Source organism: Abramis brama, assembly GCF_963993115.1.
Source record: "Abramis brama genome assembly, chromosome: 15".
In the NCBI taxonomy this organism is placed as follows: Eukaryota; Metazoa; Chordata; class Actinopteri; order Cypriniformes; family Leuciscidae; genus Abramis; species Abramis brama.
This window is the reverse complement of record NC_139977.1, coordinates 17,715,215-17,732,001: the sequence shown is the minus strand read 5'-3', so window position 1 is coordinate 17,732,001 and position 16,787 is coordinate 17,715,215. Positions and strand designations below refer to the sequence as shown.

Genomic DNA, 16,787 nt, shown 5'->3' with positions numbered 1-16,787 from the left:
TGAAAGTGGGGAAACAAAATAATTTTTAATATCCACAGAGGTAAAACAGAAGTGCTAAGCCACATTAAATATTTTGTATGACGATCACAGTGCAGAGGAATGTAAAGAAATATGAATAAAATGGAAATGCTGACGTATTTTATCCACTCAGTTACCCTCTACATGCAAAACTGTTGTAACAGAACCACAGACCTCAGCAAGGACACATTAAAGCATGGCAGGACTCTAGAAGTGACTTTTAAGTCCTATAGGAAGTATTCAGGTAAAGGAAAACAAAAGCAGCAGAGCATGAAATTCTGGTGAGCTTCACATCAGCATCATGAGGTAAACTGGTTTCCAAATGCATCAGAAAAATTCTTATGGTAATACTCATTGCATTGCAAAAGGAATGTCTCAAATGTGCTAGCTACGAGTCAAATGAGGTGTTATAATGTAACAGAATGCATGTGCGTATGTGGTTACTCCAGAGTTTGGAGCTCAGAGCCTCATCCAGGGTCCATGCCTTTGTCTAATGCTGTTGTCTGAGGACTGTGGCTGGGCTGTTTCTTCTTCTTGAGTCCCATTTCCTATTCCTGCTGCCCTCTGCTCTTGATCTGGGTCCTCCTCACTCAGATTGGTCTCTGCAATACGAGGAGCCTCGAGGAAAATGGGAGCTTCATCGGTAGAGGAGTCCTGAGCTGATGGCAGAAACATTAACCAATGACCAATGAGAATGGACTTGCAAATAATTACATTCATTTGCATATGCTTTTAATTTAAATAAATGCTTTTATTCAGCAAGAATACATTAAATTGATCAAAAGTAAAACATTAATATTAGAAAATAATTACATTTTAAATAAATGCTGTTCTTTGATAATACATTGATAATCATAAGAAATGTTTCTTGAGCAGCAAATCAGATTTATTTCTAAAGGATCATGTGACTGGTGTAATGATGCTGAAAACTCAGATCTGCCATCACAGGAATAAATTGCATTTTAATATATATATTAAAGTAGAAAATTGGGTTACACTTTATTTTAAGGTGTCATTGTTACAGTGTAATTATATATTTAAGTACTGAGTGATATTAAGCAACACATGTACTTACTATAGGGTTAGGGTAGGATTAGGATTTGGCTGAGGGTTAATTGCATGTAATTATGCATAATTTACTGTTAATACTATGGTAAGTACATGTAACATACACTCACCTAAAGGATTATTAGGAACACCTGTTAAATTTCTCATTAATGCAATTATCTAATCAACCAATCACATGGCAGTTGCTTCAATGCATTTTGGGGTGTGGTCCTGGTCAAGACAATCTCCTGAACTCCAAACTGAATGTCAGAATGGGAAAGAAAGGTGATTTAAGCAATTTTGAGCGTGGCATGGTTGTTGGTGCCAGACGGGCCGGTCTGAGTATTTCACAATCTGCTCAGTTACTGGGATTTTCACGCACAACCGTTTCTAGGGTTTACAAAGAATGGTGTGAAAAGGGAAAAACATCCAGTATGCGGCAGTCCTGTGGGCGAAAATGCCTTGTTGATGCTAGAGGTCAGAGGAGAATGGGCCGACTGATTCAAGCTGATAGAAGAGCAACTTTGACTGAAATAACCACTCGTTACAACCGAGGTATGCAGCAAAGCATTTGTAAAGCCACAACACACACAACCTTGAGGCGGATGGGCTACAACAGCAGAAGACCCCACCGGGTACCACTCATCTCCACTACAAATAGGAAAAAGAGGCTACAATTTGCACGAGCTCACCAAAATTGGACAGTTGAAGACTGGAAAAATGTTGCCTGGTCTGATGAGTCTCGATTTCTGCTGAGACATTCAGATGGTAGAGTCAGAATTTGGCGTAAACAGAATGAGAACATGGATCCATCATGCCTTGTTACCACTGTGCAGGCTGGTGGTGGTGGTGTAATGGTGTGGGGGATGTTTTCTTGGCACACTTTAGGCCCCTTAGTGCCAATTGGGCATCGTTTAAATGCCACAGCCTACCTGAGCATTGTTTCTGACCATGTCCATCCCTTTATGACCACCATGTACCCATCCTCTGATGGCTACTTCCAGCAGGATAATGCACCATGTCACAAAGCTCGAATCATTTCAAATTGGTTTCTTGAACATGACAATGAGTTCACTGTACTAAAATGGCCCCCACAGTCACCAGATCTCAACCCAATAGAGCATCTTTGGGATGTGGTGGAACGGGAGCTTCGTGCCCTGGATGTGCATCCCACAAATCTCCATCAACTGCAAGATGCTATCCTATCAATATGGGCCAACATTTCTAAAGAATGCTTTCAGCACCTTGTTGAATCAATGCCACGTAGAATTAAGGCAGTTCTGAAGGCAAAAGGGGGTCAAACACAGTATTAGTATGGTGTTCCTAATAATCCTTTAGGTGAGTGTATATAACAAGGACACTGTAAAATAAAGTGTTACCAAAAATTGTTATATGACATTGTAATAATATTTCACAATATTACTGTTTTTACTGTATTTCTGATCAAATAAACATAGCCTCGGTAAGCATAAGAGACTTCGTTCAAAAGCATTAAAAAAAATATGACCAACCCCAAACTTTTGAAAGGCAGTGTATCTTACTCATATGCTTTAAGTTAATATTTTTACCAGCTTCATCTTCTTGCAGCTGATTCAGTTCTTCTGTCCCGATCACACTAGGAGTGTCCAAATCACCTGCACAAACAAACATGATTAGCATGATTCATCAGTGACTTGATCACTGCATATAATTCATTTTATGCAAAGAATGGATTACAGAAATCTACATTCTTCACATTTCCCTTTTATCGTTTACCTTTGTTTCGAACTGTTTGTTTGGGTTGTTGTGGTGAATCTGGCAGCTCACTGGCGTCTCTTCCATACGTAATGACTGGAGGACAGGCAAAGAATGGTGTATTAGTTACTGATCTGTTCGATTGATGTGATCAGGTGTGTGCGGCTGTGAACAGAACGGTGTTCTTACTAGGAGTGCTGGAGGATGAGTGCATGCGTTTACGTGCTTCTTCCCTCCTCTGCTGAAGACGTGTCGAGTCTCCCATCATCACCTATGTGTGCAAAAAGACATCTGGAATGCATCCAATGGAAGTGTGATAGGATGAAGGTTGAATAGATTAGGCAGACAGATGGTCTTACCCTCACTCTGACCTGCTCGGGGGGATACAGCCCTCCCCAGATGAATTGCAGGTAACTGAAGAGCACAATGACGCTGAGGAAGGTGAAGTTACTCGCCACCCCAACGATTGCAGACATCACGGGGAAATTATACAGGAGGTATCTGTTGCAAGAGGGAATAACATTACAGGATGATCTGATGGAACATGAACCATCAAATAAACTGATACCACCAAACAATGGCAAATACCTAATGCCAGTGAAGTAGGCATGGATCCTGAGCTGGGCAGAATAAATCTGGACCCTGCGAGACTGAATCTCGATCACAGCACCGATGGCAGGTTGGTACTGTGAAGGACAGATCAATATAATGCATGCCTTTTGTCTGAATTTTTTTTTAAAGGTGGGGTATGTGATTCTCTTTTTTGTCCATTTTTTCAAAATCACTTGAAATCCTATTCCTAACCCACTTACAGCCACTGAGTTAGAAGCACTGAAATGAAAATTAAGCAATTTAATCATCTGTGGAACGGGCAGGACTCGAAAAACTCCAGCCAATCATTTCCAAGACCACCTAGAATCATTGGACAGTAAGTTCGTCAATCAAACGGTCGTACCATACCCCCCTCCCCCCATCCCACTCCCTCCACATGAATGGGTGGAGTCAGGGCCAGCGTCGGAGGAAAGAAGGTAGGACCATTTGAGTTGTGTATTTTCAAAATCTGCCGGCCGTTTTGCAAATCCCATACCCTACCTTTAATGACAATTCTGTCAGTCTTGTTCATACTTTACAAACTTACAAGGTCCGATTTGAAATCTGGGAAGAGCTCCACTTCGATGAGCTGTTTCTGCTCAGACACACCTGTGAGCAGGAGGGGCGAAAACAGCAGCGTGCTCATGGTCCGCAGCAGGTTTGAACGGTAGTGCAGCATCGTCTGATGAGAACAAACAAGGAACAAGTAATTATGAGTCAAACGGCCATTTAATGACTGTCACACGATCCTTCAGAAATCATTATAATATGCTGATTTGCTGCTAAAGAAAAACAAAAAAACAGTTGTGTTGAATAATACTTTTGTAGAAATGGTGCTACATTTTTTTCAGGATTCTTTGATGAATAGAAATAACAGCATTTATTTAAAATAGAAATCTTTTGTAACATTATAAATGTCTTTACTGTCACTTTTGAATACGTTTAATGGGTCCTTCCATGAATTTCTTTAAGTGTATACAGACTGATATAGGATATTTAATTGTGCAGGCTCATTTCTCCTATTTTTACATTGTTACACGCAAGACGCAACCCCAATGATTTCAGACAACAGGACAAAATGATTGCAGGAAGTACATGTTGCAAGAGGAAGGAAGTAGTGTATACCGACTAATATAGGATAATTAAATGTTCATGTTCATTTCCCCTATTTTTACATTTAGATTATATTTACCATCATCTAAAGCTCACTTAAAGTTACCACAAATAATTAAAAAACCTAAATAATTTAATAATGCTATTAAATGTAATCTCAAGAAAATATCAAATTATCATACTGTCCATTTTAAAGCCTAAATTCACTTGTAGCATTTAAAATGGTTGATTTGGTTATTACTTTTAAGCTAAATAAAACCCATAATATAGCCTATTTGATGCACGACTTGGAAAACTACACTTATGGTTTAGCAACAACTGACTCGCAAAATCGTATAAATCAGCCCAATTATCCATACAGGATAAACAACAGAGAATTTTGGGTGAGCGGTCTTCACTCACGGAGCGGACCACAGAGTGAACGACTGTCCCATCAGTGGTATAGCAGGACATTTTGACCATGAACATGCCAATCTGTTCGTTAACAGGAGATTCAGGCATTTCCAGCTCCAGAGAGATCCTGTAGGCCTGACCGGACATCATCACCTAAGAGAAAGAGTGAATCAAATAAAATTAGCTGTAAATATGACAGAAAATCCATTTTTTTATATTAATCATTTAATATACAAGTATTAAATTTTTTCTTGTGCATCATCAATGGGCTTGTTACATAATGTAAACAGCAAAGCTTTTAAAGGGTCATTTAGGCAAACCCTGTAAAAGCATGTCTATAAATTGAACAGATGACACGTGAGGCCCTTTTCTACTAAAAATAACTCATTTCTTTTTCAGGAGCAACTTCAGTCGTGCTTTGGTGGTGTATCCCCCAAAACATATTGACATTCATACATTTTTAAATGTGGCTTTTAAGTGTGGCCCTTAAATTATGTCACTCTGAGTGGGACTCGGATGTACCTGGTCTCTTCCATTCTTCAAGAGCGAGATGTTAGCCGTGGGGAAAGAACAGAGGACTGAATCTGAAGCGTCGCAATCTGTCCTGTTAAGAGTGAAATGAAGGAGAGAGGAATCAACCACAATGCATTACGAACTCTAGTAATGCCTCTAACAGTATTTGTTCATTGGACCATACTAATTAAGGACTCAGTCGTGCGCAAACAGCCTGTTGTCAAAACTAGACCAGAATATTCCTGATCGGCCCTGATGTGTCTGTACCTGTAGTAGTAGTGTACTGGTGTGGAGAAGCTGACGCTGGGCATGTAGGAATAGTAGAAGCTTCCATACAGGAAGATGGAGATCCAGAGGAGAAGCACCAGGACACACGAAAGAATGGCGACTCTTAGAAGCGTCCTGCGAGCTCTAAGCAGGGTCACCGCTGCCACATCCTGGAGCCAAAGCAGTAACGGTCCCATCGCTGCACCCATAGCCAGCAGTCCTTCAGTTTCACGTCCAGATGAAGGTCCTCTAGTCTCACGGTGTCTGCCCAACAGTCCTCCCACTGCTGACAAAGGCGTCTGTCCCGCTTTACTCATTCAAACCACCTCACACACTATCCAATAATGTGTCCCGTCTGCATCACTACATCTAATAATGCTTGTTTTCTACAGTGAGAATTAATGGTTTGAAAATACAGTGGGTTAAAATGTCATGATGACCAAAGTCAAAAATTAACATGTATTCAGAAAGTCGTATTTGGATCTAGTTGTTGTTCTGTGACTGAAGGTATGATGTGCCAGTTTCTTGAATTTACTTTCCCACCGTTCGTTTGTTACTGTCAATGAAGTCATAGGGTGCCCTAAAAAAGGAATAAGAGAAAAAAGTCGGAATAAAAAACACATTGAATATATTCTAATTGAAAAGTAATTATAACTATACAAAATAATAATAATAATAATTCGCACCATTTATAATTTTTAGGATGAAAACACGACAACTAATCCAGGATGAATCATAAAACAAGACTCAATTTATACACACCCAAGAAAACAAATACACACACACACCTAAATCTATCTCTATTCTCTTCCTCTGTGAATTGCCTGCAGTTAGTGCTGCATGATGTATTTTTGTACATTTGACAGCCTGACTCGAATTGAACAAAACAATAATGCAGTAAAATAGGAAATAATATGTGTAGTGTCACTTCAGCACGTTCTTTACATAAGACTGTAACGTTACCCTAACTATTCTTGGTGCGTCTCTGAACTGGATTTTAAGTGCCTTCCTGTCTCCATTTCGCTGTCTTGACAGTTAAGTACATTACATTGAAAAAAACGGCAAACTCACCTTCTTTAATTAAAAAACACGCCATGGACAAAACAAATAACTATACTTCAGAATAAACTGATGAACAACTCCAGTGGACCGACCCCTCTCTTCCTTTCGATCTGTTAAGTGCTAGCGTGACGCTTAATTTATGCATTTCATGGCAGAGCAAATGATCTCCAAATCAAATGTAATCAAAAACAAAAATATTCGGTTGTCGTCTTCTATCTATAGATCAGTGAAAAACAACCATCAGTGTAACTCAGTTGCGCCCCTGCTGGTGTGACAGAAACATATATACGGCAACCGAAGAGGTACAAAGTACAACTGTCCGATGCGTTTGCGTGTCAGCGTTGGTTTGCTTAGTGCTGAGAATTGTTACAGAAAAGTAAAATCCCAAATAAAAAACATTATCTAATTTTTTGGGTGATTTTTATTCATTTAGACTTTAAATACATATCTATCTTTACCTAAATAATAGGAAAAGGGTCAATGACGTGACACACATTTTACAAAAATACAATTCATAAATGACTTGAAAACACCTAACACACCCTAAATTAAATTAAATGTGTTGTTTATTTTTGTTTATGTCAAAAGAAAACGTATTGAGATTCGTAAACATTGATATATGTTTACGTTATAATAATAGGCTAATAATAGAAATAATCATCATCATCATCATCATCTTCATCATCATTTTCGTCTCCGTCTGTCCCAAACTATTAATGTTTGTTGAAAATGGTATAAACATTATTTTCTTAATGTAGCTTAGCTTTAAAGCCAACATGAAGACTGATATGAATTATTTTTATTTTTTAACCAAATTTTTATCAACCGTCAAAAAACAGAATCAAAATAATCATAAATTGAATGTTGTTGAGCACCATTAAGAATCAGATGAGAAGTTTTACTTTATTCTTTCTTTCTCCACCAAATATTTCAGATAACAGTATTCTCATTTCTCGGGAGGAAACTAGGGGGCAGATTTGCAACAGTGTGAATGTGACATGAGAATGAATGCAGTGGGAGGTGGGAGGTGGGAGGTGGGAGGGTGGAGTGATGGTGGGGGGTATAAGATCTTAACCAGGGTGGGAGAGACCACCGAGTCAAAATGGTGCCACAGTACAAGACAAAAAGAGGCTGAGACTGCAGCAGTTCCCATGGTAACAGAGCAGAGGGAAGGCTCACTTATTCCGGAGGTTTAACAGCATCCCCGGCCATGAACAAAATAAGCATTTCATGCTATCAAATATTTAATGATAATTTTGACAATATAAATTCATCTTCCTAGATTTAATTCTTCATACATTGCTTTTCATCGTTGCATTTCCCTCCCCCATTCCACCACCCCATGCTGCTGGAAAGGTGGTATGAGCCGCCCCACAGAATAAATCATTCCAATAGGGCCCCCCTCCTCCTGGTTGGCACATTCCACTCACTGCAGAGGGGCGTTTTATGTATGTACCAAGAGAGTGGTGTTCATTGTAGCAGAATTGCAGTGCACTGGACTGTACAGAACTGGGTAGCATCCACACTGTGTATGAGGGTGCGGTCCGGCTGCACTGAAAGCAACAGCACGGGCAGATAGAGAGAGAGAGAGAAGGAATAAGAAAGAAGAGGAGGGAGAGAAATCACCACAAGAGGAATACAGCAAGGGTAAGAAATATAGTGAAAGGGGGAAAGGGGTAAAAAAAAAAAAGGGCCCAGAATGACAAAAATAGACGAATACACTCTGTGGTCTTTTTTATGCTTCTTGCTCTCCGTTCACTCTCCATTCTTCTTTAGATCATTTTTAAAGGCATTGCTTTAATTTCATTTGCTCAATTTAAATACATTGCATATTTTTTTCCACATCATATTTAAGGGTCTTCTAAATGATTAGCCTACTGATATGTGTTTGAGCATCAGTGATTGTCATTTATATGTCTGGCCTAGTTTCTTTTTCTTTTATTCCCTTTTTTGTCTGCAACATGTGATTTCCACTCTACAGATGCCTAAATGTATACGTTCAATCAGATAACATTCAAAACGGCTGGTTTTTGTGTGCTATTGCTCAGGATAATATGGTATATTCCTTGTGGTGATGGATCCCTGCAAGCATATCCTATGTGGAAAATGGGGCTGGCATTCCCCAATACACTGCTGAAATCCTATTTTCAAAATCATTAATGCAGACCATTTTAGGTGGATATATTGATATTTGATGATTATGAATAGCTCTAAATCTATTTAAACAATGACTTCTGACCATCACCTGGAAATGAAGGGTTTCAGGATGATGAAATGTGTTGCTATCAGATTATTGCATTCCAAGGTGAGGTTTTGGTTTTCTAGGGCAGGAGCTTTTAGCAAAGCAGTAGTAAATGATACCAAGAGAGGAAAGACAGGAAGTGAATGAGAGTCCTGGACCGCAGGAAGATGCTTCCATTAGAGAGTAGAGACTGTGCACTATCTACAGAATCAGTAACACTTTACAGTAGTCAACATTAGTTGTCAGTGACCTGAGCTGAACAGTGAACAGTTGTTGTTTTTTAAATAATGTTAAGAAGGATTAATACATAACAAATGTTTTGTTCATTGTTAGTTAAAGCATCAATTAATGTTAATGAATGGGACCTTATTACCACAGAATCTGTACATAATGTATCCCCTAATTCTCTATATTAATAGTACATGCATGTTAGCAGATTAGGATGGCGAAAATATTAGGGATGCATATATCGGTCGATATATGTTCATTTTAATGTTATCGTTATCGGCGCGATAATAAAATTTGGCCGATATCTTACGGCAGATAAATTATTGCCTTTAGCTGAGACCCTTCAGATGCACACTGTTCGCCATGATGTTTTTGAATTGCTTGAAATGTGATTGGAATCACTTAAAAAAAGGAAAATAAGGTTAAGTGCAACATGCAAGCCTGTCATTTAGGCTAATTGTGTGCTTGGGACATGGATTTAATGGTTAGACTTTTATTTTTGTAATCAGGCTCTCAAACATTATATAAAAATTCGGATTTAGGTTTATCGGAAAATATATCGGTTATGTGCTTTCAAATATACAGAATTATCAGTATCTGGCAAAATTTTCATATCGGTGTATCCTTAAAAAATATACTTTTGTTGGCTGGCTTATATGATAATGAACTTCTTAAGCAAAATGAACAGATGCCTCATGTGCGTTTTTGTATTTCAAAGAGATTTTGCATTGACGTCTGTGTAATTTTGTGGGTGTATGTGGCAGGATGAAAGGAGACACCGCTGTGAACAGCACCATGAGCGTCGGTCAGGCCAGGAAGCTGGTGGAACAGCTGAAGATTGAAGCCAGTTTTTGTCGAATCAAGGTGAGGGTTGGCATGCAAAAACAACCGGGAAATGTGGCAAGCAAGAATCAGATCAGTGGTAATCCTGCATGCCTATGAATGTGCCTTTTTATACCAGCCTGAACGTAGCAGACTAATTTGTATCAGATGTGATCAAAGATCTGGAATCAGGTTAATAGGTATGACCTATTTTTTACAATCCCACGGTAAAGTGTGTCCTACAAGTACAATTTGAAGCATTCAACAGTCTTTAAGCGTTGACCTCAACCTTGCATTTCACTCATACAGTTCTATTTGACCTAAAATGCTGTTTTAGCCCAGAAATGAAACTGCAGTGTGTATATTAAAGTATTAAAGTGTAGTTATCATCATTTACCATTGTTTTTTAATGCGATAGTCAATTGATTTTGGGCTATTTTGCTTCCATAACATTTCTTATCTCAGACTACAGTGGAAAAAAAATCCATAATACACATTTTGAGCGTTTATTTTATTACACTTTATTTGTGTCTGTAGTTTTCAGTTACAATACATATCTTTAAAGGCTGTTTTCTCAAAATGAGTTTTTTCTCCTGCATTGAACCAGAAATCTCCACTTTAGTAGCACTTACATACACCGAACCTTCCAGTTCCAGAGCTAAATATTCAGAAGGTTTTTACAGAGGGACAGTGTTGGGGAAAGTTACTTTTAAAAGTAATGCATGACAACAATGCACGACCCCAACAAAGTGACTAATTGCGTTACTTATTTACTTTTTATGGAAAGTAATGCGTTATGTTACTTTTGCATTACTTTTTCTTGTGTAGGCTGGGCTTGTTTTGTTTTTTAATAAAAAAAACAAAGTTCTGTATTTGACAAATGTAAAGGCCCTTTCACACCAAAAGTGAAATGAATAAGCCTCAGGCTGAAGGAAATGCAAATTCACGTCTGTACAGTAGAGGGAGAAGCTCACACCCTTCAGCTGCATGCTGCCATTCTGGATTGCAGAAGAAGAAAGTTCAACACTCTTACTTCAGCAATAAAAATAAAAATGGAACGCAAACATGATGTTTATCTAAAGTCATTTTTGCTTATTAGTATGGTTGAATTGGATAATCAAAGGTCAGCAGCAAATACATTGGTTACTAAAGTGAGATTAAATACATAAAGTATATTGTGTAATTTAACATTTAATTGTTAGTTTGCTAATTGCTAGCAAGTTTGCATTTCACTGTTTTTATTAATTTTAAGGAATACTGAATCTATTTTTGTGCATGTGAGATGAGTTAATTGTTCACCTTTAGTCTACAAAAACCATGTTTACACAGCGCAAACAACGCCTCTGCACTTTCTCTCAACATGGGGACAGGAGAGGTGTCAGTCTATATATAGGAAAACAAGTAACTTGCGTTATTTGAAAAAGTAACTGATATTTTCTTGTAAATTTAAAAGTAATGCGTTACTTTAGTTACTTAAAAAAAGTAATCTGATTACGTAACTCATGTAACTTATAATGCGTTACGCCCAACACTGCAGAGGGATTGTTCATATATAATTTTTATTTCCTAAAACATGGTGACAATTTATTTTTCTGTCTGTTGACAGTATTTTCTGATTTATGGAGTGATAAAAAGAGATATCCAAAACCTCCTCTGAAAAAAACTTAAACCCTAATATGTTGCCAAAATGAAACTGGAATGAATTTTGAACTTGGCTTCATACAATGTACAGTGTGGATTTAATTAGATAATGGCTTATTTGCATATTTAAACAACATTTTATAAAAACCAGTGATACTAAACAATTGTCTGTACTGTTATTGATCAACTGGGGAATTATGGTGATATCTATTACTTACAATTTTTACCCTGTTCACTTGCGGTTTCTTGCCTGAAAATCAATTGCTGTCCGTGTGCTTTTAAATTGGGCACTGACAATCCATCCTGTATTCTTAGGTGTCAAAGGCAGCAGCAGACTTGATGGCCTACTGTGATGCCCATGCAATCGAGGACCCTCTCATCACCCCTGTGCCCACTTCAGAAAACCCGTTCAGGGAGAAAAAGTTCTTCTGTGCTCTCCTCTGAGCAGGACACAGGAAGGGCAGGATTAGTCTCATTTAAAAAATAATGATCATTTACGCACATCACACAACACAACACTCGACAAGACACCACACAGCAAAATAAATCCCCAAATAAGGTTCAATAAATGCAAAGTGGTTTCTAAATTTCAGAACCCAAAAATTTACAAAATCATGTTTGTGAAGATATTTTTATCCTCCTGTTTTTTTTTCCTTTCTTTCTGGGAAACCTTGTTCCTTTCATTAAGGGGACAAAATAACATCAAGATCAAAGCAAATGGATTACATCATGATACACTGATACATACATATGCAAGCACACAGTTTTTTAATCAAAAGGGAAATAGGTGTGGGTCTGAATATTTCAATTTCAAATTTTATTATATTCGAAACATTCATTGCGTTCTTCACATAGCTTACTATGGTGATTTACAAATTCTGTATGTATATTTTGATTTTTTTTTAATGTTTTGTTTGAGGTGGCAATGTATGTTGGTAGACAATTCTGGTTAACTGGTAGAGCTTTTAAAGTTTAGATCATTGTGAGAAAGTGCGAATGCTAATACCTACAGTACATAGCACTCCTAAATGGGTTTGTAAAATGATATATTATGTCCTAAAAACAATTACATTTTTCCTGGCCACCTAAACAAGTGGTATCTAGTCCTAATAGTTCAAAAGATTAGCTCAAAAGATGAACTGGTGAAGAAAAATGTGAAGAGAACATCTGTCAAATACTTGTGGTCCCAAGTAATGAATTAAAATACTGCAGAATCCAATGAAGGAATGAATAAAACTTTTAAACATCACACTTTTATGCATCGCTTATTGAGATTTAGGAGAAAAATTAACACTACAGTAATATTTTAAAGAAATTAATACTTTTCTGCGATGACAGATTTAATTGAAAAATCAAGTGACTAAAGAATCCTAGCATTTTTTATCATGGTTTCCACAAAAATATTAAGCAGCACAACAGTTTTCAACTTTGATAATAATATTAATGTTTCTAGAGAACTAAGTCAGCATATTAGAATAATGTCTGAAGGATCATGTGACACTGAAGACTGGAGTAATGATGCTGAAAATTCAGCTTTGCCATCACAGGAATTAAAAAAATAATTTGTAATTTCACAATATTATGTTTTTACTATAAGACACTTGCAAGAACAGTTTAAAAAAATCTTACTGACAAAAAATGTTTTTAAAAAAAACTAAAGTTAAACAAATGCCTCTCGATGAAACAAAACTTGAACAGGTAATTCCACTTTTGTAACAGCTCATTTAGCTGGATTAAAATGTTTTTCATTCCACACACTCACAACACACCCTATTAATTATTACTTTTGAGATTTTATTCCAAAAGAACTAAGATGCAAAACACAAAAGTTCAAAAATGGTCTTAAAGCCATGAAAACATTTATCAGTTTCACTCAGACAGCATTTTAAACATCAAGGCAGCAGATGTCAACCAAGACGTGAGTTAAGTGGCTACACTACACAGAATGATCCAGCCCACGCATCTTCAGGTACACATGCACAGTTAAAACAAATCCATATTTTTATTAAGGCAATTTAGGGGTTGGGGAGCATTAAAAACCATATGGGCATCATTATGCACAGGATCCTTTGGGTAATACATATTAGAGAACAGTGACAAGTTCATAAACCTTAAACTACTTAGCAGTGTGCCACATTTGGGACATCAGTTAAAACCTGCAAACGGCATCATAATAAACAGAAAGCGGGATCTGTGTTGCGCCCAATGAATATGTATATGTAGTCTGGAACAGAACTGCATATGATGAACGGATTTTTGGATAATTTGCGTTATTCTGTGAAAACTAAAGATCCAGTGTCAATGTTTGAACACAAAAAAGGACCAGTGATCTAACAAGTGTACCCACCATCTAGAGACATTCTAGTGTTTCTACAATTCTGGACCAAGATTTAATATTGATACATCCAAAAAATGATGTCAGAAAAGTCTAATTGTTATAGTGAGGTAAATGTATTCAGATACAAGGGGGGAAATTGAAGTATAACAACAGAAGAGTCAACTACAGGAAAGAGTCACACCACTCTCGCAGACAGCCATAACAGTCGCCTTGCTGTTTAGTGTTGGCTCCACATGTATCCTTCAACCATTCCCGAAACAACTCCTCATCTTTCCTCAGCACCAGAAACTGTCCTAGGACAACATATGCCTGTAAGGAAGAACGAAAAAAGAAGAAGTGTCAATTTAATGACCATAGGGCTGACTACAGTGAATATGAAACATCTTGGTAAATCTCACCTTGTCGAAGCCTTTATCTTCCAATCTTTTTCCAAGAACTTCCCCAATTCCTGCTAGCGCATTCACAGACTTCTCCCCCATGGGTTCGGCCACAAAGTCCTTGTGTTTTTGTGATGTCGACGACATTGTTGATTTGTATTAGAGAGGGTTGTGGGAATTCAGGTTTCCTTTCTTCAATGGCTTAAAGAGGAGAAACAAGATAAGAATATTTATGTTAAAAGGCATGATTTCTTAAGAATACCCCAAAACGAACTGTACACAAGTCTAAAGAAAATACTACACACTGAATGTATTAAAACAAAGAAAGAAAAAACCCTACTCAACTCCAGATATCATACTTTGTAATGTTTTAACTATTGTTAAAATGCAAATGTCCCTATCTTACCTTAAAATTAATATGTATTTTTGACAAATAAGCGGATTTCCTACCAGACAGGCTATATGAGCACTTCATAAAATCCTCGTGTATTATATTGTAACATCACCGAACACTGATAATATAGAAAGTGAAGGCGAGCTTCTGAACTACTGGGAAAATGAAAGTGAAAACTAACGTCACACAGCAATGGGGAATTTATAAAACCGTAAATAATGCGACGGAGAGATAATAGTTAATGAATACATGACGATGAAAACAAGCAGTTCATAAGAGTGAATTTTCTCAATTTACACGTTTGGGGGTCCCGCCTCATTTCTTCGCGTTCAGCGCTACACAACGACAGCTGACATGAAACTCTCAATTAAACATAAAAACAACCAAAGTGGCCAACGCAACAGTATAAACAGTATCTATAAAGGAACTTGAGGCTGCACCATATTTTATATCATACCTGGACACTTTTATCGAGAAATGTCGATCCTCATCCGCAGACGCCGCGCTATTCGCAGACTCAATGCGCCCGAAATAACTCACACAGCGACGCTTCCTGCTCCCGCCTTTAGAACGAACATCGTCACTTCCGCTCATATGAAGCTGCTGTTCAAAGAGACACTGAGCCCTGGTGGCTCCGGCTGGTGGAAATCAAAGAAAGGGTTTTTATTTTATTAAAAAACCTTTACACATAGCAAATATGCGTTTTCGCCGTTATCAAAACCACAATATTTCCAAGCAGCAAAAACTGAAAGATAATAATAAATGTTCTCCTCAATGTCTATTATTATTATTATTATTACTATTTTATCGTTGTTCAAATTTATTAGAAAAAATATTACACGAAAAATTCTGTATTTTTTGTTTTGGCCAAGCTTAAAGTGTCTGATTCCCTCTCAGTTTAGCTGGTTTAAACTAGTTTTTTTTTTATTATTTTTGAATATTGAAATAACTTAACTTTGAAGTACATTTCTATTTTATTATCACACAGATTATTCTCAGCATTTTGGAGCATTTGCCAAAAATTCAATATCACTACAAATGATTAATATAAAAGTACTGCTTATCTTGTAATGCTCTTTCATTACCAGTGCTCAGGCAAATGTACGATCTTTTGGAGAACTGGACTTCACATTGCGCAAAACATAATAAAGCACAAATACGTACATTTTAACCATTTGCACACGGTGTATTATCATTGCCTGCTGTTTTTTTTAATAAATCACAAAATAGGGCTTAAGGATAGCATTGTATTACAAACAATTATATTAATAGCACTGGCAAATGAAACTCAAAGTTTGAAATAATTAATAAATAATTAAAATTCTATCATCATATTATTCTTAAATCCTTAACTAAAGCAATAGGGTCTCTGAAGAAGTGAATATTTTTATTTGAGTAGCATGCTTTAATAAGTGTATAGTCAAAATCTTAGTACAAATTGTCTGCAAAAACTGTCAAGGTCTGGAAGAACACACACTTCTCACATGAACACCAGGGGGCAGAGATACATTAAAAAACACTTCCCAAAACAGTGTGTCTGCCGATAAATACATTTGTATGCCATATAGAAATGTGTGGAAAATAGTTGTTGTTTTGCACCAATCATTTCTTCATTTGCACTGATTAGAACTGATGCACAACTTTTTTTCTTTTTTTTTTTTAAAGCGCTTTATTTGGTTAGTATGCCAACATTTTGCTTTGTTCTCTAGTGCATAGTATTGAATTACTTGTAAGACTACCTCAAGAGCAAATTTTGGAGTGAATATTTCAGCTGTCTCATGCTGATCATGCGTAACCATCATGATATGATAATGAAGCTAGGCCTATATATTCTCACAGGCTGCAATCCAAGAACTGGTGTTTTGAATACATGCCTGGAAAGGAATGAGGGCACAGCATGCTGACTCAAACGGGCATGGTCAAAAAGTGTCTTGGCAAATGGAAAAGGTTGTCCTGTTAATAAAGCTCTAACTGCAGCACCACAAACCAGGTGGTTTAAGTTAGTTT

At 37.2% G+C, this 16,787-nt stretch overlaps 3 protein-coding genes across 4 annotated transcripts; 1 reads left to right on the top strand and 2 right to left on the bottom strand.

Annotated features, from left to right (window-relative positions):
- Positions 1–6: 6 nt before the first annotated feature.
- Positions 7–7,030, bottom strand: bscl2 (BSCL2 lipid droplet biogenesis associated, seipin). Of its 2 annotated transcripts, XM_084138085.1 has the most exons (11): positions 6,748–7,030; positions 5,677–6,256; positions 5,419–5,500; positions 4,906–5,049; positions 3,938–4,072; positions 3,388–3,485; positions 3,159–3,300; positions 2,989–3,070; positions 2,821–2,895; positions 2,634–2,699; positions 7–677 (listed from the first exon to the last, which is right to left on the bottom strand). In XM_084138085.1, exons 2-11 carry the CDS (start codon positions 5,991–5,993, stop codon positions 478–480), a joined length of 1,341 nt encoding a protein of 446 aa, XP_083994211.1. In that variant the 5' UTR covers positions 5,994–6,256; positions 6,748–7,030; the 3' UTR covers positions 7–477. The 2 variants fall into 2 exon arrangements, with proteins under 2 accessions (XP_083994211.1, XP_083994212.1); XM_084138086.1 differs by lacking the exon at positions 6,748–7,030 and having other exon boundaries at positions 328–677; positions 3,171–3,300; positions 5,677–6,139.
- Positions 7,031–8,188: 1,158 nt separating this feature from the next.
- gng3 (guanine nucleotide binding protein (G protein), gamma 3) lies at positions 8,189–12,920 on the top strand. The gene is made up of 3 exons (XM_084137932.1): positions 8,189–8,385; positions 9,973–10,072; positions 11,987–12,920. The coding sequence occupies exons 2-3, from the start codon at positions 9,974–9,976 to the stop codon at positions 12,113–12,115; spliced, it is 228 nt and encodes a 75-aa protein (XP_083994058.1). The 5' UTR covers positions 8,189–8,385; position 9,973; the 3' UTR covers positions 12,116–12,920.
- Positions 12,921–13,444: 524 nt separating this feature from the next.
- On the bottom strand, positions 13,445–15,368 carry banf1 (barrier to autointegration nuclear assembly factor 1). The gene is made up of 3 exons (XM_084137931.1): positions 15,238–15,368; positions 14,408–14,587; positions 13,445–14,318 (listed from the first exon to the last, which is right to left on the bottom strand). Exons 2-3 carry the CDS (start codon positions 14,531–14,533, stop codon positions 14,172–14,174), a joined length of 273 nt encoding a protein of 90 aa, XP_083994057.1. The 5' UTR covers positions 14,534–14,587; positions 15,238–15,368; the 3' UTR covers positions 13,445–14,171.
- Between the last annotated feature and the right edge of the window lie 1,419 nt (positions 15,369–16,787).